Source organism: Sceloporus undulatus, chromosome 8 (assembly GCF_019175285.1).
Source record: "Sceloporus undulatus isolate JIND9_A2432 ecotype Alabama chromosome 8, SceUnd_v1.1, whole genome shotgun sequence".
Classification (NCBI taxonomy): Eukaryota; Metazoa; Chordata; class Lepidosauria; order Squamata; family Phrynosomatidae; genus Sceloporus; species Sceloporus undulatus.
In genome coordinates this window covers 21,856,994-21,883,716 of record NC_056529.1, presented here as the reverse complement: position 1 = coordinate 21,883,716, position 26,723 = coordinate 21,856,994, and the positions used below count along the sequence as shown (strand labels likewise).

At 47.0% G+C, this 26,723-nt stretch overlaps 1 protein-coding gene across 10 annotated transcripts in view; it reads right to left on the bottom strand.

Annotated features, from left to right (window-relative positions):
- CBFA2T3 (CBFA2/RUNX1 partner transcriptional co-repressor 3) overlaps positions 1-24,901 on the bottom strand; it is a 45,095-nt gene extending 20,194 nt beyond the window's left edge. For 5 of the 10 annotated variants that reach the window (XM_042437260.1, XM_042437265.1, XM_042437262.1 and 2 more), the window contains exons 1-2: positions 24,256-24,900; positions 224-370 (exon numbers count right to left, since the gene is read on the bottom strand). In XM_042437260.1, the coding sequence (XP_042293194.1) occupies positions 224-344 (121 nt within the window). In that variant the 5' untranslated portion in view covers positions 345-370; positions 24,256-24,900. Of the gene's footprint in view, positions 1-223; positions 371-24,255 lie in introns of all 10 variants that reach the window. The other 5 variants (XM_042437259.1, XM_042437263.1, XM_042437264.1 and 2 more) reach the window with 3 other exon arrangements.
- Between the last annotated feature and the right edge of the window lie 1,822 nt (positions 24,902-26,723).

Below are 26,723 nucleotides of genomic sequence, written 5' to 3'. Positions count from 1 at the left end.
GCCAGCAAACTCTGCACCCAAAGCAAGGTGCCATGGTGGTGTTCACACTCAGCATGTTGCTGCATTGTACAGTGGAAAGGGATACAAACAGAAAGGTCCTTGATCCAGAGCAAGCCTTCCAAGGAAGGGAGGGAGGTCACTGTATGTCACCTTCTATCCTTGCCCCAGTTTCTTGCTGGCTTTGGTACCCATCCCTATGTTTGATGGGAACATGGTTACTCACTGGGGTTTGGTGTAAAGGTGGGATGTCGTGTCACTCCCTGCGTGGCAGCTGGCGAAGGCGGTGGCATGTTGGGTGGCGTGGATCGGGATGGCGTCTTCACGTCAGCTGGTGAGTCTGGCATTGTTGCTGCCTTATTCTCTGTACTACCTGCAAATCGGGAAGAAAGGGACAGAGAAAGGAAGGAGGAAAGAAAGAAAGGGAGGGAGGAAAGCAAGGTCAGGACAAAGAGGTAGCACAAGGCACTATCTAGCCAGGGAGATGGGGAAAATAATATGCATACATTGCTATTCCTCTGCTCTGATGCCAGCAACTAATACTTAGTGCTATACTTCCTCTGAGACTGGAGGTTCCAAACAGGGATCTGTGAGTAATCTCTAACAAGCAATATCAACATGTCTTCTCTCACTTAGCTTCAAACCCAGCCTGATCTTGGATGAAGTCAGAAACCATGATTTTTACCTAGACTCCTCAGAATTGCTAGCATTCTGAGTGGACTTTCTCTGCATTTCCCCCTATGATCTGAACTTCTGGCCTCTGTATTGGTAATATATAGTTCCCATCCTTGTAATGTCTATCCCATTTAACCTACCTTTAATTCATTAGCTTTTGTATGAGTGTGTGAACATTGCAAGCCTTTTACTGTCTTAATAAAGCTACATTTTAATCTTGCATTCTGGAATCTGGTTTCTCAGAACCAATAAACGCAGGCAAAAGATCCTTAATTTTTAAAGTTAGCAAAAAGCCTTCTTGCTGCTCCCTTGAGTTAATCAATTAATTCAAAATTAATTTGGAGCAATTTAGGTAACACGTCACTGTTTGTGGGGTGTTGCCATGGAGTGATACAAGGATGGGGTGAGAGGGGCAAGGAGTGCGTGTGTCTGGATGCCAAAGGGCATTCTGTCGACTGATGCAGCTGCCCAATCTTTGCAGAGGCACCTGCCACTGAATTTCCAGGCTGCTAAGTTTTTCTCCTTCCCTGCTCCATTGGAGAGGATACATATGAGTTTGACGGATGGACGCCAGTGTGCTTGCAGCTGTGGCGCTCCATCACCGAGCCTCGCGGGGTGGCCATGCCGTGCCAAGACCCTGACGCAAACCAAAGAAGGAAAGCATCCGTCCTTTGCTGCTCCTGTTTGGGGTCACCCAGCATCTCCTCACAGTGACACCGCCTTTGTAAGATCAGCTGAGCTTTGGAGCAGACGGGCGCTGCTGATAAAACTCTAATCTGTGGCACATTCCTAATCTGCTGCAACTGTTGCACGATTAATTGAACCTCACAGAGGAGGGAGAAAGAGAGAACAGACACAATCCAAGCTAAATAAAGCTGCCCAAATGAGATATTATTGGGGTTTGCAAAGACCTAACACTGAACTGAGTAGAAGCGCGCATAGAAAAAGGCTCTCTTGCCACAGAGGTTGGATGCCGAAATTCTTCAGAGAGGGATGGTGGGGTTGTAAAGCCGAGCATCAAAAGAGCACCCAAAAGTTTTGACACAGAGGGGGCACATGAATATAGAATGGTATAGTTAAATGGTGTCCCTTATGGCAAGCACCAAGATATGCTTTTGGGATTTAAAAAACTATATCAAGCCATGGTTGAATTTGGGAATTAAAAAACTATATCAATCCATGGTTGAATTTGTAGGTGCAGAATCCATGAGCTTTTGTAGGTAGACTAGTCTTCTTCCTCCAATGCATCTGAAGAAGCAGCCTTGGGTTTATGAAAGCTTATGCTGCCAACTTCTTTCTTTCAGTTAGTCTCAAAGGTGCTACAAGATCTCTGTACATATCAATGCACATGGTTATGTTCATGCAGATGTGCATGCACACAGCAGATATCCAACATTGCCATTCAACCAAAGGGCTGCATTGCACAATCAATGCAAACTACTACATGCAGAGATTTATGTGGTACAACCCCAATGTAAGGTCTTGGTCAAACATCAATGCCATATTATTTGCCCATAAGTGATGCCAAGAGCAAAGTGAAAGCTCCAGGCACAGCTTTGAGATGCCAAGTAAGATGACAGAAGATGTGGCCCTCAGCTGGCCTTTGGGAAGGCCCCTTGCCAGTCCCAGATTCCTTGGAGAGCAAAGACATGTCACTCCAGGAATGCAAAAGAAAAAGAAAATCTGATGCCCTCTGTTCCTGGCAATGTGCTCAGGTTCCCAAGCTGACAGATGCCTTTCCATGGAGGCTATGAGGGCTCTTTTCCCATCTTTTCTCCCCTTTCCAAAGAACGACACTTTGTGGAGGGACCTCTGGCAGGCTACCCTCCTTGGAAGCATGTCTTTTGCCCCAGCAAAGGCAGCCTGCCTGCCTCCCCCTCGCCATTCCCAGCATGCAGCCATTGAGTTTGGGCCAAGAATTACAAGGCAGCCAGAAAGCCCTGCCGGTGATAAATCAACTCCTGAGGCAGGTCTGACTGAGGATGAGGAGAAGGAGCACAGACTCCCCAGTTGACCCAGACTTGTGGAGTCCTCTTGGCTCCGAAGCCCTTCCTGGCATGGCAAAAGCACAGCAGCCCTGTCCTCTCTGATGCCCCTGGGATACATAAGGCAGCATCCACTTGGTGTCCTAGCATGGGTAAGCTCCCCTTGGCAAATGGTGAGACATGTTTTGTCAAATGCACCAATTAAAAACTATTATGCTCAACCTTTCCCTTAAATTTCAGGCTATTGTTAGTCAAAAGTACCAGTTAGTCAACAACAGGGTTAGGCCTGCTCTGCTAATGCTCAATCTGCTTTTCTTTGAGATTCCCAAATGCTTTAATAACTCTGCAGCTTCCATGATCTTCCTTGATTCAGAATGCATTTCCTTTAGCAAGGTTCCCGCTTATTTTCAAACATTTGGAGAGGAACTTATGGGATTTTCCCCCTTGGCCTCTTGTGCCAATTCACCTTAGCTGGCTTTTGCATTTTGGCTCCAGAGGATGAGCAGCTGGACACCATTTGCTGCTCTGCCTCAGGCAGCAGAAAGTCTTGGGTCAGCTTTGGAGCCAGTGGTTCAACCCCAGAACCCATCTGCAGTCTGGAGCAAATACAAAGGGATTATGGACTGTTGTGAAGGTGGATATTGAGCCAAGGAAGTAGAGTTTCTCAAGGGGAGAGAAGGGCTGTGAATCTCTCTGCCTTAGCTTTTTTAAAGATTGCAGTTTGGTCCTGATTGTATTTACTTTTATGGCCCAGTTTGCACATTACGTATGATCAAGCCTGAATTAGTCATCCAGTGCACAACCCAAATAAGTGCCATTCCTCTGACTGACACTGCGTCTACATTGCAGAATTAATGCAGTTTAACTGGCATGGCTCAAATGCTATGGAATTCTGGGTTATGTAGTTTTGTGAGCTATTTACGCATCTTGGTCAGAGAGCTCTGGTATCAACAAACTACAAATCCCAGGATCCCATAGGATGGTACCATAGCGGTTAAAGCAGTATCAAACTACATCCATTCTGCAGTGTGGCAACAGCCAAGATTGCTGCGGCACCAGAGCTATCTGAGAGAGAAAACTAAATACCCCACAAAATTATGAATTCCATTATTTCATAGCATGAAGCCATGGCAATCAAAGTGGCATCAATGCATTAATTCTGCAATATATATGCTGCTCTTTCAAAGTTTTGATTAAAACCCAGAATCACTGAAACAAAAGGGACAGGCCCTCACTTCTTACATGCTGAGATGCAAAATTTGCACAAAAGAACTTTTGGGGACTACTGCTCCCATAAACCCAATGGCTGGGGATTCTGGATCTTGTAGTCCCAGGGAGTAACTTTCCTAAGCCCTGCTAGGATGATCCCATTGCTTCTAAATATTCAGGATGCCATGTTGGCGCTTGACACATTTCGGTGTTCGGCTTTAAACAGCCAAACACCTAAAGGCAGAAGGTGTTAAAAAAACCCGTTACATGGATCAGCAGTGTTTTTGTTGTGCAATAAATAATTTTCATCACTTCCTCTGACTGAATAATAAAAACAAAGACTGTCTTGAAACTGAAAGACCTGTTTCTGTAACATTTTTAAAATGCTGAAAATGAACATAAATATCATTGCAACTGAACAGAGCTTTTGAAACTCCAAATTTCAAGATCCTTCCTCCTTCCCAGCCAGTGTGGCCAGAGGTAGGTTTGGGACTGTAGTCCAAAATATGTAACTTTCCCAAGCTTTGGAAACAAATGAGAATTCTGATGCACAACCACTGTCCTAATAAGAATGTAACCCATGCCTTTAATTGTTAATGGCCTACATTTTATGGTTTTCTAGCTCAATTGGACCCACTGAATCAATGGGATTTACCTCTGTGTTGACATGTCATTCAAGAGTTGATTCAATGGATCTACTCTAGATCCACTGCAATGTCATTCCACCATTCCCTTGCTCCCTATAAACTTCTAGGGCCAAGATCCCACACCAATGATACAGAGAGTAATTTTTCACTCACAGTTACACATTGATTGTGCAATGTTGCTCTGCGAGAGAATTGTGACTTTGCACAACTGAAAGCACAGCTCAATGGAAGTGTGCACCTATGTGCACAATGCACACCTGCAAAGCACTCCATGTGTAATGTGCAGTGCAATGCATAATATACAATTCACAAACACAATGGAGCAATGGCGCAACTCTGCCTCCACAACCATGAAATTAATATAGATAATTCCCATCAGAGGAAAACATCCACTGGCTTCTCTAAGTGTACTGTATTTACAGTAGTCCAGCCTATAGGTTTGCCTCAAGAGGGCAAGAAGTTAACAGAGATAGACTAATGAAAAAAGAAATTGTTGCTGTTGTGTGCCTTCAAGTTGTTTCCAACTTATGGCAACTCTAATGCAAACCTTAGGGCCAACATCATCATGTTGGAAATGACTTGAAGGCACACAACAACAAAGGTGAACCTATTTTGGTGAGATTTGTTCAGAGGAGGTTTGCCATTGCCATCCGCTGAGGCTGAGAGAATGTGACTTGTCCAAAGTGGGTTCCTACAGGTTGAAAAAGTCTTTCCCATCCTCAGCCACTTGGCTTTTTCTTTTAATTGGAGATCCCAAGGATGAAACCTGGGACCTTCAGCATGGAAAGCTGCTCAAATAGATCCCCATAGCTTCGTGCTCCAGAGGACAGATCCAGAATGAATGGATTCAAACTCCTAGAAATATTTTGGAAGGGACTGGTCTCTCCTTTGCTGAGGTATGGTTTTTGTTTTAAAGTTGGATTCCTCCCTGCTCCTCATGCTTCATCTCTGGATTCCTGCAGTGGCCAGGGGTTGGATTACATGACCTTTGAAGTTCCTTCCAACTCTTCTTGAGTCTATTCAGTCTAAGATCTGCTACTTCATTCTTCATTTGGCTGATCAGGGATAAGAAGCCAGCTTGCCAGAAACCCCTCTCTCTTCCTGGAAGAGTTTTCTCCCTTAGATCCTAACTTTTGGGGAAAGATACTGCATTCTGCGCATCCTCAGAGGCCCCAGGGCAGTGCATGTAAGCAACAGGGCTCAGCTGCGGTGCTTAAATCCTTGGCCACTTGCAAATCCCTTCTTGGGCCCAGATCCCTGCTTATTTCCAGACGGTTCTGCTTGTGCCGATAAATTTTCCAATCCTCCCTGTGCTGTTTTTGGAAGTGTTGAGGAGTGAGAAGCATCATGTGAAATACTGCGCATTGCCTGGACCGATGACAGCATTCCTGTGCCTGTTGATGCCTGAGAACGGAGCCTGGCACGGTGTGGGACCAGCTGACCCCCCCCCCCTTTTTAACGTTTCCTGATTTATTTATAAATCCCATCCTCCTGAGTGACAGCCAGCAGCTAAACAGCAGCTGGGAGAGCCCCACGCAGAGCAGATGGAGGAGACCAGAAGTCCTGGCATGTCCAGACGGCTGTCATCCTTGTGGGAGAGACTGCAAAGGAATCTCAGAGCAGCAGCAAGGGCGGGAAAAAGGCATTGCTTTTGTGAGGTGGGAGATCTGGTTTTTACGGGGTGGGAAAGTAGGGGTGCCTAGAGGCAGGGGCAACACTAGGGGTGTGTGAGGGGTATGGACCACGCCAGGGGATACCCCAAAAGGGGTGGCACCATTGCACCCAAACATTTGCCTTTGGGAAGAAACAGGCAATGGAATTCACCTGCATCCCTTTAAAAAGATGAAGCGATGGTGTGAGTCAGGTGAGGTTCAATGGGAGGGGAAAGGAGAGCCCCCCCTCTGGTTTTAAAATACATTAAATTTAAATTGAATTGCTCCAGCCACTGTGGCTAGGGACCTAAGGGATTGGCCAGAGCCAGTGTTGTGTAGTGGTCTGAATGTTGGACTAAGTGTCGGGTTGTTGACTAAGTTTGAGTGTTGTGACTAAGACTCTGGAGACTAGAGTTGAAACTGCTGCTCAGCCATGACAATCCATTGGGTGGTCTTGGGCAAGTCACAGACTCAGAGGAAGGCAGAGGCAACCCCTCTCTGAAGAAATCCTGCTAAGAAGACCCTGTGATTGGGTTGCCTTAGGGTCCTCATAAGCTGGAAATAACTTGAAGGCACACAACAGCAGCAACAACAACAACAACAACAGGGTCTAGAAAGGCAACTTCTGGTTTTCAAAGACAGGCTGGATCAGTCTGCAAAGGGCTCTTGTAGCACCTTTGAGACCAAGGGCGCATCTATTGTAGAAATAATGCAGACTGCCATGGCTCCATCCACTTTAACTGCCATGGCTCCATCCTAAAGTATCCTAGGATCTGTAGTTCTGTAAGGCACCAGCACCAGCACACTAAAGAACTTGTAAAACTGCAAGTCCCAGGATACCATAGGATGGAACTACAGCACCTAAAGTAGTATCAAACTGCATTATTTCTAAGTGTAGAGACACCCTGAGAGAAGAAAAAACTGGTAGCATAAGCTTTAGTAGACAGAGTCCATGAAGGCTAAGCCACCGACTCCTTTCTCTCAGTTAGTCTCAAATGTGGTCCAAGATCCCATTGCACAGCTCTGGTTTTGACTGATAATAATTAACAAAAATGTGTATGAACATAGACATTTAAAAACACTGAAAACAATAATCGTACATTTACATTCTTCTTCCATTCTCAGCATTTTCCTCCACTCGTTGGCTTCCATCCTAGCAGGCCTTTTGCATTTGTACTGTCTCTTATCATATATGTCATTTTGATTCTAATCCTATATATCTAAAGACATTTACCACATTATATAATATCTTTATCACTTTTAGTTTATAAATCCTATAGCTGTAAGCTCCCCCTTGCAATGATAAATCTTTTTGGAAGTTCAACAGTGCAAGGAAGCCTGCAACCTATTGCAAAGAGGAATCATTGTTGCTCTTGGAGGCTCCCAAGAAAGGCCATTTGTTCTCTTCTTTGGCCAGGAATGGGGAGGTCTGGAGAGGCTGGGGGGGGGGGGTCCTTGCAATGAGCCTTGAGGGGCTACACACAGCCCCAGACCCATCCATTGCCCAGCCAAGCCCAAACTGATCTGATCTTCCCAGGCCAAAGTCTGCCTAGGTCATGCAAAGACTGGTCAAGTTTAGCAGGGATGCTGGGCTGAAGGACAGAAAGCCTGTGCTTGTGTGCTATGAAGGTATTTGCCAAAATAAATAAATACATAAACAAATAGAGGATTGGCCCTCCCCCATTTGATGGAGCCAGGGTCTGGGAACTGAGCTTCCTTCGCTCAGGCAGGAGTTTGTAAATGTCACAACATCCCTGTCCCAGTCCCCCCCAAGCCATGACTCAAAGGATGGAGGAATGAATGTTTTCTTTCTTTTTTTTCCTTGGGGTGGGAAAGGGAAGGAGTTGAGGAAGGAGAGAAGGGAGAAATAATTTGTCCCAACTGCAGAAAGTGGTGTGTCTGCTTTCAGACATCTGTTTTCCATTAGGGGCTGAGTGGCAGAGACGGAGAAGCGAGGATCTAAAAATGAAACAGGGCTTTGCTTTCTTTTCTCTGAGGTCTGAGGTTTAGGGGGAAGAAGGGGAAGAAAGGATGGATGGATGGACGGCTTTCCATCCAGATCCTGAACCTCCCAGTGGGAATGGGAGGCTGGGGTCCTGAGGTCCCCCTGTCTTCCTATCTGCCCCCATTCATCCCATTTGAACCTCTCCTTCCTCCATTTGCACCCTGGTCAATCTCTTCTCTTGCAACTCAGCTTCTTTTGAACCCATCTGGAGTTCACAGCGATATGGGAGACAGTGTGTCTGCACAGTGCTTTTAATAGGGGACAGATGTGCATTCAAGACCCTTAGGGTGACATCTGACTGCCACCGGGACTGGCTCAAGACATTTGTCAGTCTGAAGCCAGGGACAAGATGGAAACAAATCTCCATTCAGTGGCAGCTAACATCAGTGGGAATGGTGGTCTAGTTTATAGTCTGAACTTTAAATGGCCGATGCAAAGTAGCGTGCATCTACACTGCTGAAATAATGCAGTGTGTTGGTGTTGTTGCTGTGTGCCTTCAAGTCATTTTTGACTTATGGCGAACCTATCATAGGGCTCTCTTGGCATGTTTCTTCAGAGGCGGTTTGCCATTTCCATCTCTCCTGAGGCTGAGAGACTGCAACTTGCCTAGGGTCATCCAATGAGTTTCCAGGGTTGAGTCGGGATTTGAACCTTGGTCTCCAGAGTCATAGTCCAATGCTCAAACCAAGCTTGGAGAGCATAGTGTAGGAAATTGGCAGTTCTATCCAGATCCCTTTCTGGCTTGTGAGGAAAAATTGTGGTGAGAGAGATGCTCAGCACATAATTGAAAGAAAGAGAGAAATATATCATCTCCCACCTAAGGTCTTTGGAAAAGAATCAGTCTCCAGCCCCAACTTTCCCTGTCTGGCTCCATCCGCACTGCAGAAATAATCCAGTTTGACGCCACTTTTAACTTCCATGGCTCCATGCTGTGGAATCCTGGGCTTTTCAGTTTGTTGTGGCACCAGAGCTGTCTGGACAGAGAAGGCGAGATGTCTTATCAAACTACAAAGCCCAGGATTGCATAGCATTGAGCCAGGGCAGTTAAAATGGTGTCAAAGTGGGCTATTTCTGCAGTGTGGATGTAGTTCCCTTGGAGGAGGGCGGCTGAGCCAGGAGGAAAGGGTTAAAACAGGCTATGGCCTAACATCCCAGCCATTTCATGCTCTTCAAATGAAACCCAGATGCCTGGGGGGGGGAGCAGAAGGAGGTGTAGGGAGTTGGCCCCACTGCCTTCCAAATAAAGGCCCTGCATTCCTGCTCCTCTCAGCTGCCGGGGTCCATGGAGCCAAGAACAACTCCTCCGATAAGCTCACTAGGGACGGAGTTGCTCCATCTGGATTGTGTTAGGCAGAGCGAACATCGGCAGCGCTGGCGGCAAACTGGAGATGAACTACAGAGCCGGAGCATGTGGGAAAAGCCAGAGGGTTGAAGAGGGATGTGAGGGAGAGGAAGGAAAGCAAGGCTGCCCTATCTCCTTGTATGCATGGGTCTTCAAACCCCATGAATTTCATAGTACAATCACACCCCAAATTCACCGAACAGTGATCCCTGCATTGGGCCAACCCAAACCCCCCATTTTCCCACTAGGACTTACAGTAACTTAACATGTTGAAATAGACCCAATATAGCTAAATAGCCTAAACTTGCATTGATTCCCAAACTCTGATCCTCCAGATGTTTTGGACCTCATCCCTCAGAATTCCTGATGGTTGCCCAAGTTGTCTAGGACTTATGTGGGAGCTGAAGTCCAAAACAAGTGGAACACCAAAGTTTGGGAGTCATTGACCTAAAGGAAGCAGATCCTATCTGATCTTGGAAACTAAGCTCAGCCCAGGTTAAGGCTCAGGTGGGAGGCCACCAAGGAACCCCAGGTGCTGTAGGATATATTTCAGAGGAAGGGACTGGCAAAACTATCTCTGATGATTTCTTGCTTAAGAAAATGCTATAAGCATTATCACCACAGTACAGATTTCTCTAGAAGCACCAGTTTCATCTGATCTTGGAAGATAAGCAAAGTCAGCCCTAGTTAGTACTTGGATAGGAGACTGCCCATGCAAAACCAACTCTGAGGATTCCTTGGTAAGAAAGCCCTAGGAAATCCTTGGGTTCACCATAAGTTGACAGGCGACTTGAAGACACATACACATACAATATTGGTATTATCACCACATTCCTGTCTGATCTTGGAAGTTAAGCAAGGGCAACCCTGGTTAGCACTTGGATGAGAGACCTCAAAGGAATACCAGGTGCTGGAGGTTATATTTTGGAGGAAGGAACTGGCAAAACCACCTTTGAGTATTCCTTGCCTAAAAAACCCTATGAAATACATGGGGTCACCATAAGTAACCAGGGGATTTGAAGGTGCACAACCATGCATAATATAGCACAGGATCTAAAAACCCTAAAAGCATCAAATCCCATCTGATCACTGAAGCTATGTAGGGTTAGTCCTGGATAGGATTTGGAGGACAGACCTCCAGAATACGGCTACAGTTATTGGGGAGCTGATAGGGGAGAAAAGACTGTCCTCTGCATGTGCCTTTGCTTCCAGAGGGAACTGGAACTTCACAGACCTATTAGAAGATATTCCATACACTTTGCTGGTCCATCGCCAGTTTTGGCAGGGAGCGAAATGCAAAATTGTGGTGTTAAGAAGTCACGCTGCCTCCGCCTCACCTTGGCCCTTCCTTGCTATTCATTAGCCTGTGATGCCGCATCTTCTTCCCAGGACTGTTCAAGGACTCGGCACACCTGAGGCCAGCTGCTTCTCCTCACAGCTGGGCTTCCAGCCATCTGCCTTTTGGCCGGCAGCCTGCCAAGGCCTTTCCTCTGGCATTCGCCAAATGTTTCCCTCTGCTTTTCTTTTCTGCAGTCGGCAACAACTCTTGGAAAGAAAGGTGTGCATGTGCTTTCCCATCAGAGGCCAAAGCTGAGCTTCTGCCCTGGCAAGGAAACCATTAGACCCTTTCCCCTAAAGGTCCGATCATCCTTTTGAAAGGGAAGGCTTTGAGATGAGGACTGGAGCCTGGAAAACTTACTCTTTTGGACAAACAAAATCTCTCCAGCCAGCGTAGCCAGCATGGAGCTATACTGCAAAAAAGAGCAACTTTTCCAAGATGAAGGTTGGCATTATCCACAGAGGTTTACTGGATGTCTCATATGTACAACATTTCACAGATAAAATCTGTGACCACGACTTATCAGAGCAGGCTCAGAGGAGGAACAAGAAAGGAGTGGCTGCAATGGTTTGCCTTTGCCCAGGTCTTCTGGGAAGAGCAAGACACTAACCCTGCTGAGTACAAAATACATTTGCACTGTGAACTCAGTTTGCATCAAATGACATAAACTAAGGATGAAGGCAGAGAATGGGAGGAGGTGAGAGAAACTGGGACATCTGAAAAGCAGTGGAAAAAGTGGGAACTTTCCCCCTAAGCTCCATCACACTTTATTTTCTGCTGACCCACTCTGGAATAAATCTGAACATTTGGACACACACACATACAGAGTTGCAGCCTTCTCTAGATCCTATAGACATGTTGGACTGCAAATCCTATGCTGGCTGGGGTTTATGGGAATAACAGTTGAACACAGATAATTTGATAGCCATCTTGAAATATCTAGAGGGGCACATCGTGTAAAAGATGGAAGTGAGATTATCTTCTGGTGCTCCAGAGACTTGAAGATGAACCAGTGGTGGATTTGAATTACAAGAAAAGAGATTCCATTAGGAAGAACCATTTTGCTAAAAGTGCTGCTCAATAGCAGAATAGATTGCCTTGGCATGGGAAAGGGGAGATTATCCTTTAAACAGAGGTTGGAATGGCATCTTTCGTGGGTGCTTCCTTCATGATGAGGTTGGACTAAAGATTTTGCCGTCCCGTCCAACTCTGATTCTATGAACAGATGGAAGGGCTCTCTGTTTCCTAGCTATCCTAAAAAGCAGCAAGAATTGTGGAGCTGCTGTCCTGAGAACAGTTTGTGCCTCGGTTCACACATTCCCAACAGAAGCTGCAGCAGAAATAGCGGGCACATGTGTTGAGTGTGACAGAACAGCCCCAGATGTTGGAATAAAGCATGGCTTGGAAATATCTGAAAATGTCACATCTCTATCCAGAGATGTTTCCTGCTTGGCGAAAGAGGTGCCAGCCAGTTCCATACCCAAGCCTTTGGATGCACCTGGGAGACAATGAAGAAAGAAAGGGATGCAGCAGATTCCTCCTTCCCAGCTCTCCCCTCGAAGCCTAGTGAGAAGAAGCCAGGGAAAGATGGCATTCCTGCCGTTTGGAAGATGAAGAAGGCGGAGGAAGAAACCATGGCTCTGTTTTACAAGCCTTCCCTCACCATTGTTTATATAAACAGGTAAATTGTTTCGTATCTCAATTAAAAACATCTGCCACATAAATGAATACCAATTAACTCATCCTGTTTTTAATTACTCTGTTAATTACACACAGGCAGCAGCAAGGATGGCATGGGAATAAGGCAAAGCAGGCAGGCGAGAGGGAAGCCCCCTCCTCTTCTGCCATACTTTAACCACCACCCACCTACCCACCCAGGCACATGCCAACTCATGCCCAGCTCAGCTCTGAAATATGCCCAGTTCATGATGGATTCAGGCAGGGAGAGGATGGGACAGAGCCATCCGGAAGGAGAGTTGCAAAGTCCTCCCCTGAGGTTCAGGGGGGAAAGATATTTGGGCACCAAGACCATTTCACAATCCCCCACCTCACATTTTGCACCCACATTACCATCTTCTGAGCGGGAAGGGGTGCTGATGCCATTGGGACTGACAGAATGGAGGGTAGGACCACCAAAGAATCAAAGGAGTTTATCACACGAAGGAGATCGGGAGTTTATCCCGTGAATATCCTGGGAAAATCATGTAATTACGCGAAACAATTTCACACAACATCGCACAAAACCCGCCATGAAATTGGTCACAAAGAAGCATTAACACACATCTTTTTACTCTCAGGATTTCAGCGACAATGCATTTCTGATATTGCTTTATTTGCACAACTGCGTGTGATCATCATTCACGCAATTACTCGCCATTTTTGCTTTATTTGTGGGATGTTTTAAATGCACTTTAATCTCTCTTTAATGCCAAAGTTAGCCCCAGTGTCATAAACTCCATAGACTCACAGAGCTGGAAGACAGAATAACATAGCATAACATAGCATTTACATTTCTATACTGCTTATTAGTGAACTCAGCACTCTCTAAGCAATTTACAATCTGTAAGCCAACTTCCCCCAACAAACTGGTTACTCATTTTACCAACCTACAAAAGGATTGAAGGCTGAGTCAACCTTGGAGCCTTGCCTGGGGTTGAACTCACAACTGTGTGGCTACAGGATTGGCATTTAACCACTGAGCCACCAAGGCTCCTACCCCAGGATGCCCAAAGGGTCATCCAGTCCAACTCCATTCTGCCATTCAGGAATACACAATCAAAGTATTTTCAACAGATCATCATCCAGCCTCTCTAAAAAAATCTCCAAAGAAGGAGACTTCACCACCCTCCAAAACAGTAGCATCTTCCACTGTTGAATATCTCTCACCACCAGGAAGTTCTTTCTACCGTTTAGATGGAATCTCTTCTCTTGTGATTTGACCCCATTGCTCATCTCTGGATCAGCAGAAAACAAGCTTGCTCCATCCACAGTATGACAACCCTTCAAATATTTAAACATGGCTATCATGTTTAACTGTCTCTCCTCTAAGCTAAACATACCCAGAGGGTGTAGTGGTTTCCAGACCTTTTACCATTTTCACAGAATCACAAGGTTGTAAGACAACCCAAGCGCGCTCTAGCTTCCCTGTGATGGTAAAGCTTTGAAAGAGTTCAAAAGGGAGTTCATCACCTTGGACAGGACTTACAGACTTCACACAGGAAAACAAGAGAGTTTGCATGGCAGAATGAGGTTGGATTGGATCACCTTTGGGGTCTCTCCCAACTCTATGATTCTATGAACTCCTAGATTTCTAATCCAACACTCAAACTGCTATACCATGCTGATTTTCAAAGAATCATAGAGTTGGAAGAGAACCCATTCAGTCCAATTCCCTGCCATGCAGGAACTCACAATCAAAGCACCCTCGACAGATGGCCATCCAGCATCTGTTTAACAAAACCCAAAGAAGGAAACTCCATCACACTTTCAGGGAGCATCTTCCACTGTCAAACAGAAAGTTCCTCCTAATACTGAGGCAGAATCTCTTTTCCTGTTGCTTGCATCCATTGCTTTGTGTCCTATTCCCTGGATCATCAGAAAACAAGCTTGCTCCAACCTCAAGATGACACTCCTTCAAATACTTAAAGCAGGCTATCATAGCACCTCTTAGCTGTCTCTTCTCCAGGCTAAACATACCCAGCTCCCTAAGTCTCTCCTCATAAGGCATGGTTTCCAGACCCTTCACTGTTTGGTTAATTTGTGACTTAAATAAAAACTGCACAGCTGTGCACAATCCCCAGATAGGGAGACTGCAGTGACTTTAAACTCCAGTCCAATGCAACCCACCTTGCCATGCAGGCCTGCTGGTGTTGCTGGGCGATTTCCCTGCCTCTTAGCTCAATGGGACCAGGTTGCCCTAATCCTTCCCGGCTTGCATGCCTCCTGGTTTCAGGAAGCGTTCCAAGTGAGCAGATGGAGGCTCCGGGAGTCGGGTGAAGTGGGGTGTGTGTGTCTGTGTGTGTGTCTGTGCATGAAGCAGCAGAGGGAGAGAAACAGAGAGAGAAAGTGGTGGGGAGGAGAGAGAATGGAGCACAGCTAGAGCATCACTAAGTGGGAAGGAGAGACAAGAAGATCTTTTATTTAGCTCTTTCTGCAAGCAAGGTTGTTGTTTCTCCCCCTGCGTTTTCCCCTCTCCCAGGATTCGGAGTTTATTGTTTTGTGGTGGAACTATGAAAGGATATAGATGAAGGGAGGCTCCCATAGCAGAGAAAGGTACATGGGGAAATATTTGACACATGCACACCTGTGTTCCTCATGCATGGCAGAGATGTCTGCTAGTCAAGGGGGAAAGATATCCCCCAAAGCCAAGTTGTCAGCCACACTGCAAAAATAATCCAGGTTGACACCACTTTAAGCACCATGGCTCAGTGCTATGGAATCCTGGGATTTCTCGTTTTTTGCAGTACGAGAGCTCTCTCTGACACAGAAGGCTAAACAGTTTACAAAACTACAAATCCCAGGATTCCACAGCATTGAGCCATGGCACTTAAAATCCAGCTGCCTTCTGCCATGCAGCAAGACACAATCAATGCCCTCCCTGTGACAGATGGCCATCCAGACTCTGCTTAAAAACCTGCAAATAAGGAGATTCCACCACCCTCTCAGGCAGCAGCATTTTCCTCTGTTAAACAGTTCTTACTAGCAGGAAAGTCTTCCTAATGTTTAGGTGAAACCTCTTTTCCTGTAGTTTGGATCCATTGCTCTCATTCCTATTCTCTGGAACAGCAGAAAACAAGCTTGCTCCATCCTCAATATGACACCTCTTCAAATATTTAAACAGAAGATCATGTCTTCTCTTAACCTTCTCTTCTCTAGCTCCCTAAGTCTCTCCTTGTAGGGCTTGGTGGTTTCCAGACCTTCCACCATTTTGGTCACCCTCCTGTGGACACCCTCCAAGCATGTCCAAATCCACCTTGAATTGTGGTGCCCAGAACTGGACACAATATTCCAGGTGAGGTCTGACCAAAGCACAATAAAAATGCACCATCACTTCCTCGAAATAGACACTATATTCCTATCAATGCAGCCTAGAATGTAACAAGCAAAGTTTTTAGTTATTTCCACCTGACACTAGTCTCAATAGGTTCACAGAAATCCAAGGCTTCCCCTTACGAACTCTGCTGACGGAGACTGATTCTTCACTGAAATAGTCTTTATCCTTCCCCAAAAAGGGGCCAACACCCTGAGAATCTAACCCTAATCCAACCGAAAAGGAATAATAACAAAAACAAAGCCCATGTTGGTCCCAAGCCAGTTGGATTCCAGCTGTCCCAAATCTAAGAGCCTTTTAAGCACAGGAGACCCAAGCCAACTTCTCAAGTTTTCCTTTGCTGGGATTCAGCACAACCAGAAGGAAGCAAAACTGTGTTGTTATTTTTCTTCTCCTCCCATGCCTCCTTTTGGCATTTTGGCTCTGGTTTCTAGGGGAAATAGGACACATTCCATAGAACAGACAAAAACAAGGAACAGCTTTCTTTAGCAAGAGGCAATGGAATCCTCTTCAATTTCCCACCCTTGTTTAGGAGAAAAATCCCAGGAATCACAAGGGAAAGGAGGCATTTTGCTTCTGGGGTTTCAGGGCCTGACCAAGGGCTCGTCTACACCTAAGTGCATTATGTGCACTGCTATGGATTTTTGCACATTCGCCTCCACGGTTGTCTTCACTTTCCTGAGCAAATTTACATCTATTTGCATCTATTCACCTGCTTTATATCTATGTGCATCTGTTCACCTTCCCTCTGCTGAAAATGTGCAGCCATCTGCACATTTGATTGTTGACAATTTAAATTGTTGTAATGGCTATGAAAGAACTTGAAATGGAAAAAATGAGGTTAAGATCAGTTGAACTTGATAAAGAGAGGGAATGTGCCATTTAAATAAATTTATAAAAGGTCAACAAAGGAGAACACACACAAAGAGAGTGCGGGAGAGATTTCCAAGGTGGTGGTCTTGCCCTGAGATTCCTCCCTGTCCCCCTGAGGACTGGAGAAGACGGACCAGGCCTTGAGGTCTGGGAACCTTGGAGATCTTGCCCTGCTGGTGCCACCAAAGCCCACTAAGAGGAGCTCCCATCCTGGGAATCATCTCACGCAGGTCTATTTTCTGGGGAGAACATGGACTGGGTGACCCTGGCAGCTTGACATCGGTTTCATTGGGAAGAGAGGCATCATGTGCTCTCCACCATTTTGCTGATGGTTACTAGGAAACAGGAGACCAGGCAGCTGGGCAGCTTCCTGGCAGAACAGGTGGGAAGCTGAGCCCTTAATGATCTTGTCACTAGACAAAGGAGTTGGAGACCAGCTCGGTCAGGGAACAAATGAACGCACCGCTGTTTACCAGCTGCCTTGTGCTCACATAGAGGCAGAGTGGCCTCCCTGACCGTCCTAAGTAAATATCATCCAGCCCTTGGATGGACGGATGAAGCCGCAAGGAGGCAGAGCAGGTCCAGAAAGGGCGGCTGGGAAAGAAATGAGATGCCCAAGTGCAACAGTTGTGCATGTGCATGTGTGCAAGAGTCTGCATGCAAAGGCAAGATATGACAAGGGTGCATCCATGGAGCAGTTGAGCAAAGGTGGAGAGCTCAGAATACAGCCAGCCCTCCACATCCACTGATTTTTTTATCCACACATTCAAGCATCCACTGTTTGGCAATATTCCAAAAAGATAAAAATTCCAAAAAAACACACAAACCCCGATTTTGTAATGGAGCAACTATTTTATTATCTGCTGTATTTGGTGGGATGTAAGTATCCATGGATCTCGGTATCCGGGGGGGGGGGGGGGCTGGTACCAAACTCCAGCAGATGCCAAAGGCCCGCTGTGTAACATCTTGCAAAGACGCAGGCTCATTTGCGTCCAGACTTTTCCATTAATTTTCTTAAAAAGAAGGGTGTTACTCGTCCACCTGGTTCTAGAAAAAAATCCTGATTCAAAAATATAGAACACAAAGACCTGTGTTAACACAACTCCCTAATCTGTTTCTTCCTCCCATTCTGAAACGTGATGCTGGAGAAGAGCCAAAAAGACAAATGAATAGGTCCCAGAGCAAATCAAGCCTGAATTCTCCCTAGAAGCCAAAACGACTCAATAGAGGCTATTGTACTTTGGATAATAGTGACATAGAGATGACACTATTAAAGATAACATGACTCACTGGTAAAGATGGAAACGTTTGGTAAAGTGGAAGGCAACACTGCAGATGGATTGGTTCAAACTAGGAAGCCACATCTGCCCTGAGTTTGCAGGACATGAGCAAAGCTGTTGAAGGCTGGGGATCTTGGGGGAAACTCTTATGCACTGGGTTGCCCTAAGTCAAAGCTGTTGTTGTTGTTGTTGTGTTCCTTTACGTCATTTCTGACTTATAGCGACCTTAAGGTGAACCTATTCTGGGGTTTGCCATTGCCTTCTCTTGAGGTCAAGAGAGTGTGACTGACCCAAAGTCAGCCGGAGGGTTTTGATGCTCGAGCTGGGAAGCAAACCCTGGTCTCCAGAGTAATAGCCCAACACTCAAACCACTATGAAACACTGGCAGGTCGAAGCTGACTTGATGAAAATCAACAGCAAAAGCAATAAGCCATGCACCCAGCAACATGTGAGTTACTTTCAAAACACTCACAACAAGGAGAGACAAAGAATGTGTCCTGAGTGACAGGAATGAATTTTTTTAGAAAGTAACCTGAGGCCCTCTGCATGCAAGAAGCTTACACTATGGTGGAGCTACAGAGCACATGATCCACATTTTCCTCTCCGCATCCAGTTGCCAGGAGAGCCCAAAGGTGACACCATGCTCTCCCTCCCTCTCTCCCTCCTTCTTCCCTCCACGATTCTGTTCCCGAGCCATATGTCCGGAATTAAGCAAAGCACTGTTTTCCCAATGTGGGACTGGAAACATATGGAAACGAAATAAATCAGTGGAGTGCAGCAGGCTTGGTCTCACGGCTCTAGCCTGGCTTCTCTCAAATCGCTGAGACGCTGAGCACACATTTAAGGTCTCCCACAGGAAACTCCTGTTAGGTTGAGGTGAAAAAGAGCCCCTGAGAACCAAGAGAAAGCCACCTCTCTTTCTCTTTCCCTTTCTCTCTCTCTCTATAAAGTTCAGCACTAGCTATGCTAGTTTGGGGATTCTGGGAGTTCTCATCCTGAAAAAGGAACTTTTCCAAGCTCTGGATCTGGAGCAAAGGCCTTGACTTGCATTACTGCAGTCAGGGAATCTTTACAATACTGGCCAAGGTTTTACACAAGAGTTGCCTTGAGTGCATTGCCCCAGGCAGATGCACACAAATCTTGCAATGCAAGGCTTGGGTCAAATGGCAATGTTGTGCCAACTGAGTGGAGACCTCAAATGCAGTGCACAACTGAATGTGTGTGTGCATCCATTCATAATGCAAATCCGTTTGAAATTGCACTCATGTGCAATGACATAACATTGCATACCTCTCCTCCGTCAACTCTGAACCTTTGCATCTGTCAAAAAAAAGTCTAACCACTTCCACAGAGGGACTTTGTTGTCATTGTTGTGTGCCTTCAAATCACTTCTTACTTATGGTGACCCCAAGGTGAACCAATCTTGGGGTTTTCTTGCCAAGATTTGCTCAGGGAAGATTTGCCTCTGAGAGAGTGTGACTTGCCCACAGTCTCCCAGTGGGTTTCCATGGCCAAACATAATCTCAGCATGTAAGACAGCAGACCCTTGACTCCTCCAAATTGTGTTTCCATTTTTTAAAAGTTGACAAGTGCCCCGGGGGGGGGGGGGGCACACAAATGAATTTGGGGCTACATTCAGCCCACCAGCCACGTTTTCTCCATATTATTAGACAATAAAGGTGACCAGCCCTCCCCAAAGTCTTTTAGATTTGCAAGCAGTCTGTTTGGAACGATCAAAGTGCAATGCATGCTACTAAAATACTCAGGCAAAGTGTACCTCCTTGTAATGTACACAATTTCAAACAGAAATCCATGACACATTTAATCTATGCCAGCTGCCAAACATCCAACTGTACCTGTCAAATACATCCAGTCCTACTTTTTGTACTGTGTGTACAGGTTGGGATAGATAGGACCGGGTTTATATTTGGCTAATACTGGAACTTGGCTGCCCCAAAGGTATTTCTCTTTGCGTGGCACAGGAAATAAAAATAATAATAAGAAGAAGTTGAGGGCAGAGATAAAAATTTCACCTCCTGATGGACAACTGTTCCCATCCTACACAGGAAGTGCCACCAACAGGTTGTTGGAAGGGGATGATGGGAGCTGTAGTGCCACTACATCTGGCAGGCTGAGGACCCAGGTCTGAAGAAAGCTGGATTGCGTGAATGATGCTGACCTGTTTTGGACCTCTCCACCACCCCAGGTTTGCTTTTTAGTACAAGAGACGCTAAATACGACAAGGAACAAAAAATACATCTGCGTATGGATGAAACGCGCCCCAGCTCCCACCGAGTAAGTACAGCCAACCCAGCTTGCAGGTCATGATGCTGGGATCAAAGGGCACCATTTGTTTCTATGTTTTGGATCCCCACATCAGCCCCTTTTTGGGGTAACTGACAGTGATGGAAGCGATATGACCACACACGCGCACACGCCGGCAACCGCACTCTGATGTCTTAAGCGTATTGATTTATGAGCCCTGTCAAGTCATAATCGCAGAGGTTCATCTTGCTCACACTCCGGAGTGGTTTTGCTCAGGCGCCTCTCCGGATTCTAACTCACAGGCAGCAGACGCCCTGGTTTCCTAAACAAGAAATGTAAGGGCTTTGCAACACCCTGGACCTTTGAGATGTGGAAGTCCCACACCCCTCCTTGAGCCCTGGGAATTGGGCATCAAGCCTGGAGAGTTATCAGAAGGTTGGCACTCTGCACATGCTCAAGGACATATCATTCGTGACACACCAGCACCCTTGGGTTGCACCCAGAAGCAAATTTCAGCACATCATGTGGTAGTTAGAATGCCAGACCAACACTTGATGGATTCAGTTTCATGGGGGACCTTGGAGTAGGGAAAGCTCTCAACCTGTCCTACTCCACAGGATTGTTGTGAGAAGAAAAGTGAGGAAGAGGAAAGCCATGTAAGATGCTTCGTATCAAGAAATGCAGGATATAATTGCAGATCACATCAATAAATAAGAAAGGCATTCTCCTTTCCATCACGATGCCTGTGGGGCAGCCCTGAATGTGACATCCCAAATTTAGAGCCACATCTGGGGCACTACAAATTGATTTACAATGGCACCTCATATCTTTCTGCTCCTCTCATATCTTTCCCCCATCCTCTTCCATGCTATTTCTCTCCTTCAAAATGAAGATTTGTCAAATCATTACATCTCCGATCATTAGAACTCTGTCCCTGCTTCCCAAAACCCACTGTTGCAGGAAGGCCAGCGACAGCCAGTGGGTCTGGGGCCATACCTTCCCTTATACTCCTTCCTTCTCAACCACACCCTTGTAATTTTCCTAAGGAACCATTGCCTCAACCTACTCACGCTTTACCATGGGATGCTTTTTTAGGGCATAGAACTAACTAACCAGTCAAACCAGGAGCCCTGATATGACCACCACAGGACAAAGAAAGTCATCCTTGGGGGAGCTATGGGGCTACTGATGTGAACACATTGAAGCTGCAGTAGGAGCCAGCCTGGCGTAGTATTTTGAGTGTTGGACTGTGACCCTGGAGACCAGGGTTCGAATCCCCGCTGGCCATGAAAACCCAATGGGTGACCGTAGGCAAGTCACATTCGCTCAGCATCAAAGAGAGGCACTGGCAAAACCACTTCTGAACAAATCTTGCCAAGAAAAACCTTGCCATAAGTCAGAAACCACTTGAAGGCACACAATGACAACAATAAGGGAAGCCACTGTCATTTCAGAAGCGATCTTTAGGACTTGTTCCTTAAGGCAATGTTAAGGAACATGGGCACTACACTGATGCCCATTAGGTACAATCATCTCTCACAGACCACCAAGGATTTAGGGACCCCCACCCATCTAGAGACCCCACTATGTGCTTCCCACACTGCAGAGGACCCACAACTACTATTCTCCAACATACCAAGGACCAGCACCCTATTTATGCCCATGGTCTACTACAGTGAGCTTTTTCTTCCCAGGAAACCTCCACCTTGAGTATGTTGCTTGTCTCTATGGAACTGGGAGAGTTTTTTTGTTGTTGGGTGCCTTCAAGTCATTTCTGACTTACAACGACCCTAAATATGGGGTTTACTTGGCAAGATTTGTCCAGAGGAGATCTGCCATTGCCTTCTCCTGAGGCTGAGACAGTGAGACTCACCCAAGATCACCCAGTGAGTTTCACGGCCAAACTGGGAATCGAACCCTGGTCTCTTCCAGAGACCTACTCTGCTTAATATATAAAGACCAATTTTAGTCAATGCCAACAATGTAGGGTTGATCGAAGGGGATGGCGTTGTCTCCCCATCTCAGTGGGTTCTTGTGCCCACGCTTTCAAGCTGGCTTTGGTACCCAAGGGTGGGTCGGCCATTGCCCTAAAGGTCATGCTGTCCGTTAGTGGAACCCACACCCTAAGAACAAAAGGAAGCTTATACCTCCTCAGGTTTCAAAGGTGCCCACTTTGGAAACATCTCAGCCTGCAAATCTCAGCTGCGGAGGCGCAACCGATGCCACTGTGGTGAAGCAAGTAGGGCGCTTGACAAATGGGACCGGTTCCTACTTTCAGCTGCTACTAGTCTCCCCATCCCTGAGTCCCTAAAGCCACCATTTTGCCCTTCCAGAGGAGCATTCAGGATCCCTTCTCTCAGGAAACCACTTTGCCCAGGAAAACCCTCTTTTATAGAGAAGAAAGGCTGAGAGAGCATGGCCAGGTTGGAGTACCATAGGCAGGCGAAGTGCATCTGACCACATGTGCCTCTCCCTTTCTTTCTCTGCCTTTGTTTGGAAGCAGCAGCCAGGTCTAGAGGGATGAGTTGGAGGCTTTGTTCCCAAATAGGAAGGAAAGAGGAAACCATCCTCCCCATTTTTGGAGGGACCCTGGACAGATCCAAAAACATGTGTGCTTTGAGTGCCTTCTGTTTTCTGATTTATGGTAACCCTAATCATAGGGTCTTCTTGGCCAGTTTTGTTTGGAGGGAGTTTGCCATTGCCTTCCCCTGAGGCCGAGAGAGTGTGACTTGCCTGTGGGTTTTATGGCCGAGCTGGAAATCAGACCCAGGTCTCTTGAGTCCCACTCCAACACTCAAACCCAGGCTAAACGCAGAATGATGGGCTCTTAGAGCTGGCAAGGACTGCCACAGGTGTGTGTTGTGTGCCTGCAAGGTATTTCCAACTTATAGATTTTAATATTATATATTATACATTTCCAACCCTATTGTGGGGTTTCCTTGGCCAGATTTGTTCAGAGGGTTCTTTTTTTGCCATGGCCATCCTCTGAGGCTGAGAGAGTGTGACTTCTCCACAGTCACTCAATGACAAAGCAGGGATTTGAACCCTGGTCATGAGAGGCAGTATGGAGGAGTGGTATGAATGCTGGGCTACGACTCTGGAGGCTAGAGTTCAAATCCCGACTCGGCCACGAAACCCACTGGGTGACCTTGGGCAAGTCACACTCTCTCAGCCTCAGGAAAAAGCAATGGCAAAACCTCCTCCGAACCAATCTTGCCATGAAAACCCTCTGATAGGTTTTAAGGAACGGCTGGGATGCTGTAGTGATCCATAGCGCTTGAAGGAGTTTTCTCTTTTTCAAAAGCTGCGTTTTCTTCTTATTACAAGCCATCTCTTGTAATATTGGGATCCTTGAATTCTGTCTGAATGGATCTGATTGTACCGTCCTTTCGTAAACAGTTTTACCTTTTAAAACTGCATTTCATTCCTTTCACAAGCCCCCCTTTTAATATTGGGATCCCTGAATTCTGTTTTAATGGACAAGCGCTTCTCTAGGTTTCTGCCTGCGCTCTTCTTTTAATCTTGTCAGCCGCTCCGGGTCTCAGTTCTGGGGAAAGAGTGGCATGCAAAGAAGAAGAAGAGGACGAAGAAGACTAACACGACGACTACTACTACTACTACTACTAATACTAATAATAGGTTCACCGTTTTAGAGTCTCCAGAAGATGCAAAGGACTTGAAGGCACACAAGACAGAATGGTAGCCCAAGACTCAAACCACTAGCCACACTGCCTCCGTCCGAATATATCCCTGCCCTCCCAATATCCTGGGAAGGAAAAAGGGGGGTGGGAAGAGCCCCCCCAAACCAGATCTGCCCCCTTGACCCCCTTTCTCCGGGTCCCATGCCACTGAATCCCCCTCCCTCCCTCCCAAATATAGGGGTGCCCCTTCCTCCTTTCTCTTGCCCCCACTTTAACCCAGATGGGGGGCACTTACAGTCCTGAGGTCGAGGTGGAGGTGAGGTAAGTCTCCCAGGAGAAGAAGGAGGAGAAGTAGTAGTAGTAGTCCAGGTTCAAGGAGGAGGAGGAGAAGTAGTAGTAGTCCTGGGGGAGCCAAGTAATCCAAAAGCAGCCAGGCTGGAGGGCTCCAAGGGTCCCGAAGGCTCCTCGTCCTCCGGAGCAGCAGCCCGGTCCTCTAGCGGCCTCGGCGCTCCAGGAAAAGTCTCCGGGGTCTTCTTCTTTTTGGGGGGGGGGGGGTGTTTCTTGGGGTCCCTGCTTTCAGCTCTGCCTCCTCCTCCTGCTCCTCTCCCTCGGTTCCTTGGCTGCTCGCCCGGCACCCGATGATGCCCAGCAGCGCCCGGGCATTTCGGGGGGCATGGCCCCTCTCTCTCCAGGAGCCCCTCAAGGAAGAGCAGCAAGGGCAAGAGCCAGGGGCCTTCTCCTTCTCCAGGACCAGGGGGCCTCCCCTGCCTTGGCCCCGGGGGCCATTCGGGGGCAGGCAGGCAGGGACCCCCAAAGCCCCACAGAGCCAGCCAGGGAAGGGAGGGAAAGAGAGAAAGAAGGAAGGGAAAAGAGAAAAGGAAGGGAAAGAAAGAAAGAAAGAGGGAAAGGGAGGAAGGAAGGGGAGGAAGAAGGAAGGAAGAAAAGAAAGAAAGAAAGAGAAGGAAGGAAGGAGAAAGGGAGAGAAGGAAGGAATGAGAGAGAGAGAGAGAAAGAAGGAAGGAAGGAAAGAAGGGAGGAAGGAGAGGGGTGGAATCAGGGAAGGGAGACGCGGGGCTGGCGTGGGTCCTGTGCTGGGAGCTGAGGCGGCTGCTTCCCCGGCGCTCTTTCCTCCTTTCCTTCCCTCCTTCCTTTGCCGAGCGGAGGCTCCCGGGCGGAGGGCGTCGGGGGCTGCCTGGGGCAGTCGGAGCCCCTGCCTCTCTCGGCTCCTTCTGCTTCTTCTTCTGGCTCCGGACGCGGTGCAGACTAGCTGCGCTGCTGGCTGCCAGAGGAGGAGGAAGAGGAGGAAGGCGAAGAGGAGGAGGAAGGAGGCATGTGCCCCGCTGCTCTTCCCCGGGATGCCGGCAGGGGGCGCTCCCCGCCCGCCCGCAGAGCCTGGCCAGGGCCCCCCTCCGTCCTCAGGGCCCGCTTCTGCTGCTCCAAGCCCCCGGGGGCCTTGGGCTTGCCTGGCTCCCAAAGCCTGGAAGGGAGGCTGGGGCTCCTGGACTCAGGGCTGCTTTAAAATATATATATCCTTTTAATGTGTTATTTTTCTTTTAAAACGTGACATTTCCCCCAAACTTCCCCTTGCGATAATTTATGCAAATACATTGAGGTTGTGCTTATGATCCATCAGTGAGACCTCCTTCTCTTGGCCGATTGTTGCAAGCCTTCGATGCTCCAGGGGCTTCTTCTTCCTCAGGCAAAGTGTTACACACCAAACAGGAGGGGGAAAGATCATCATCATCATCATCATCATCGGAGATGTCATTCAGATGCCGGCATGTTAGTCCATGAGTCCCAGTCCTGAGAAAAGAGCGGGATACAAATACATATAATAAACAAACAAACAAATAAATCCTTCACTCCTTAGTAAAGATGGTATAATGGGGAGGGTACCTGTATTTTGTGCTCCTCCTCCTCCTTCCGGCCATGATATTATAATTTGAAGGTATAATTTTAAATTTGGCAAGATGTTTGTGTCACAGCTGTTAGTGCAACATTGAGTGGCATATGGGAATTATGATTGACAAGTGACAATAGGGCAAAAAAAAATATGACTAAGGATTCTATATGGAATGGGAGAAGGAGGAGGTCAATGCGGGGGCGGAACCATGAGTGACCGCACCGGGGGATGCCAACCCTTGGGACGCCACTGCCCTCGGCCACAGGGACTGATCCCAAAAACATCCTCCTTTTCCAGGACTAGAGGCTGCAGAGTTTGCCCGGTGGTCCCTTGGTGCGGTCTTCATCCCTCGCACTCCCCTATTGATGCCATTAGACTCATTCCCAGGAGGGTTATCCCCTTGTCTTTTTGCAAGGCTGAGACAGTGTCTCCTTGGGAGGGTCTTTGGACCAGAGAAAGCTCTCCCCTCCAGACTGCAGGACTTACTCTATATATACTATGTATAAGTCTAGACATTTAGGTTAAAAAATTGACCCCCAAAAAACTGAGTCGACTTATCCATGGGTCAATGTAAGTGCTGTACTTTAACTCATGCATATATAAAACCATCCCCTGGTGAAAGGCAAGAGTTTAATCCGCCCTGGAAGCATCGATCCCCTTCTACTCTCCCATCCATTCAGTACAAATGAATACAAACGAGTACAAAGAGTTATGCCTGCTGGGATTTTGTAACTTCTTTGCCATTGTTTTCCCTTACTTCAACCGTTACATCTTACATTACATGCCCCTAAGTTTTACCCTCGACTTATCCATGGGTCATAGTAAAATCCATAATCTTGGCCCCAAAGCCTGCCCCCGAG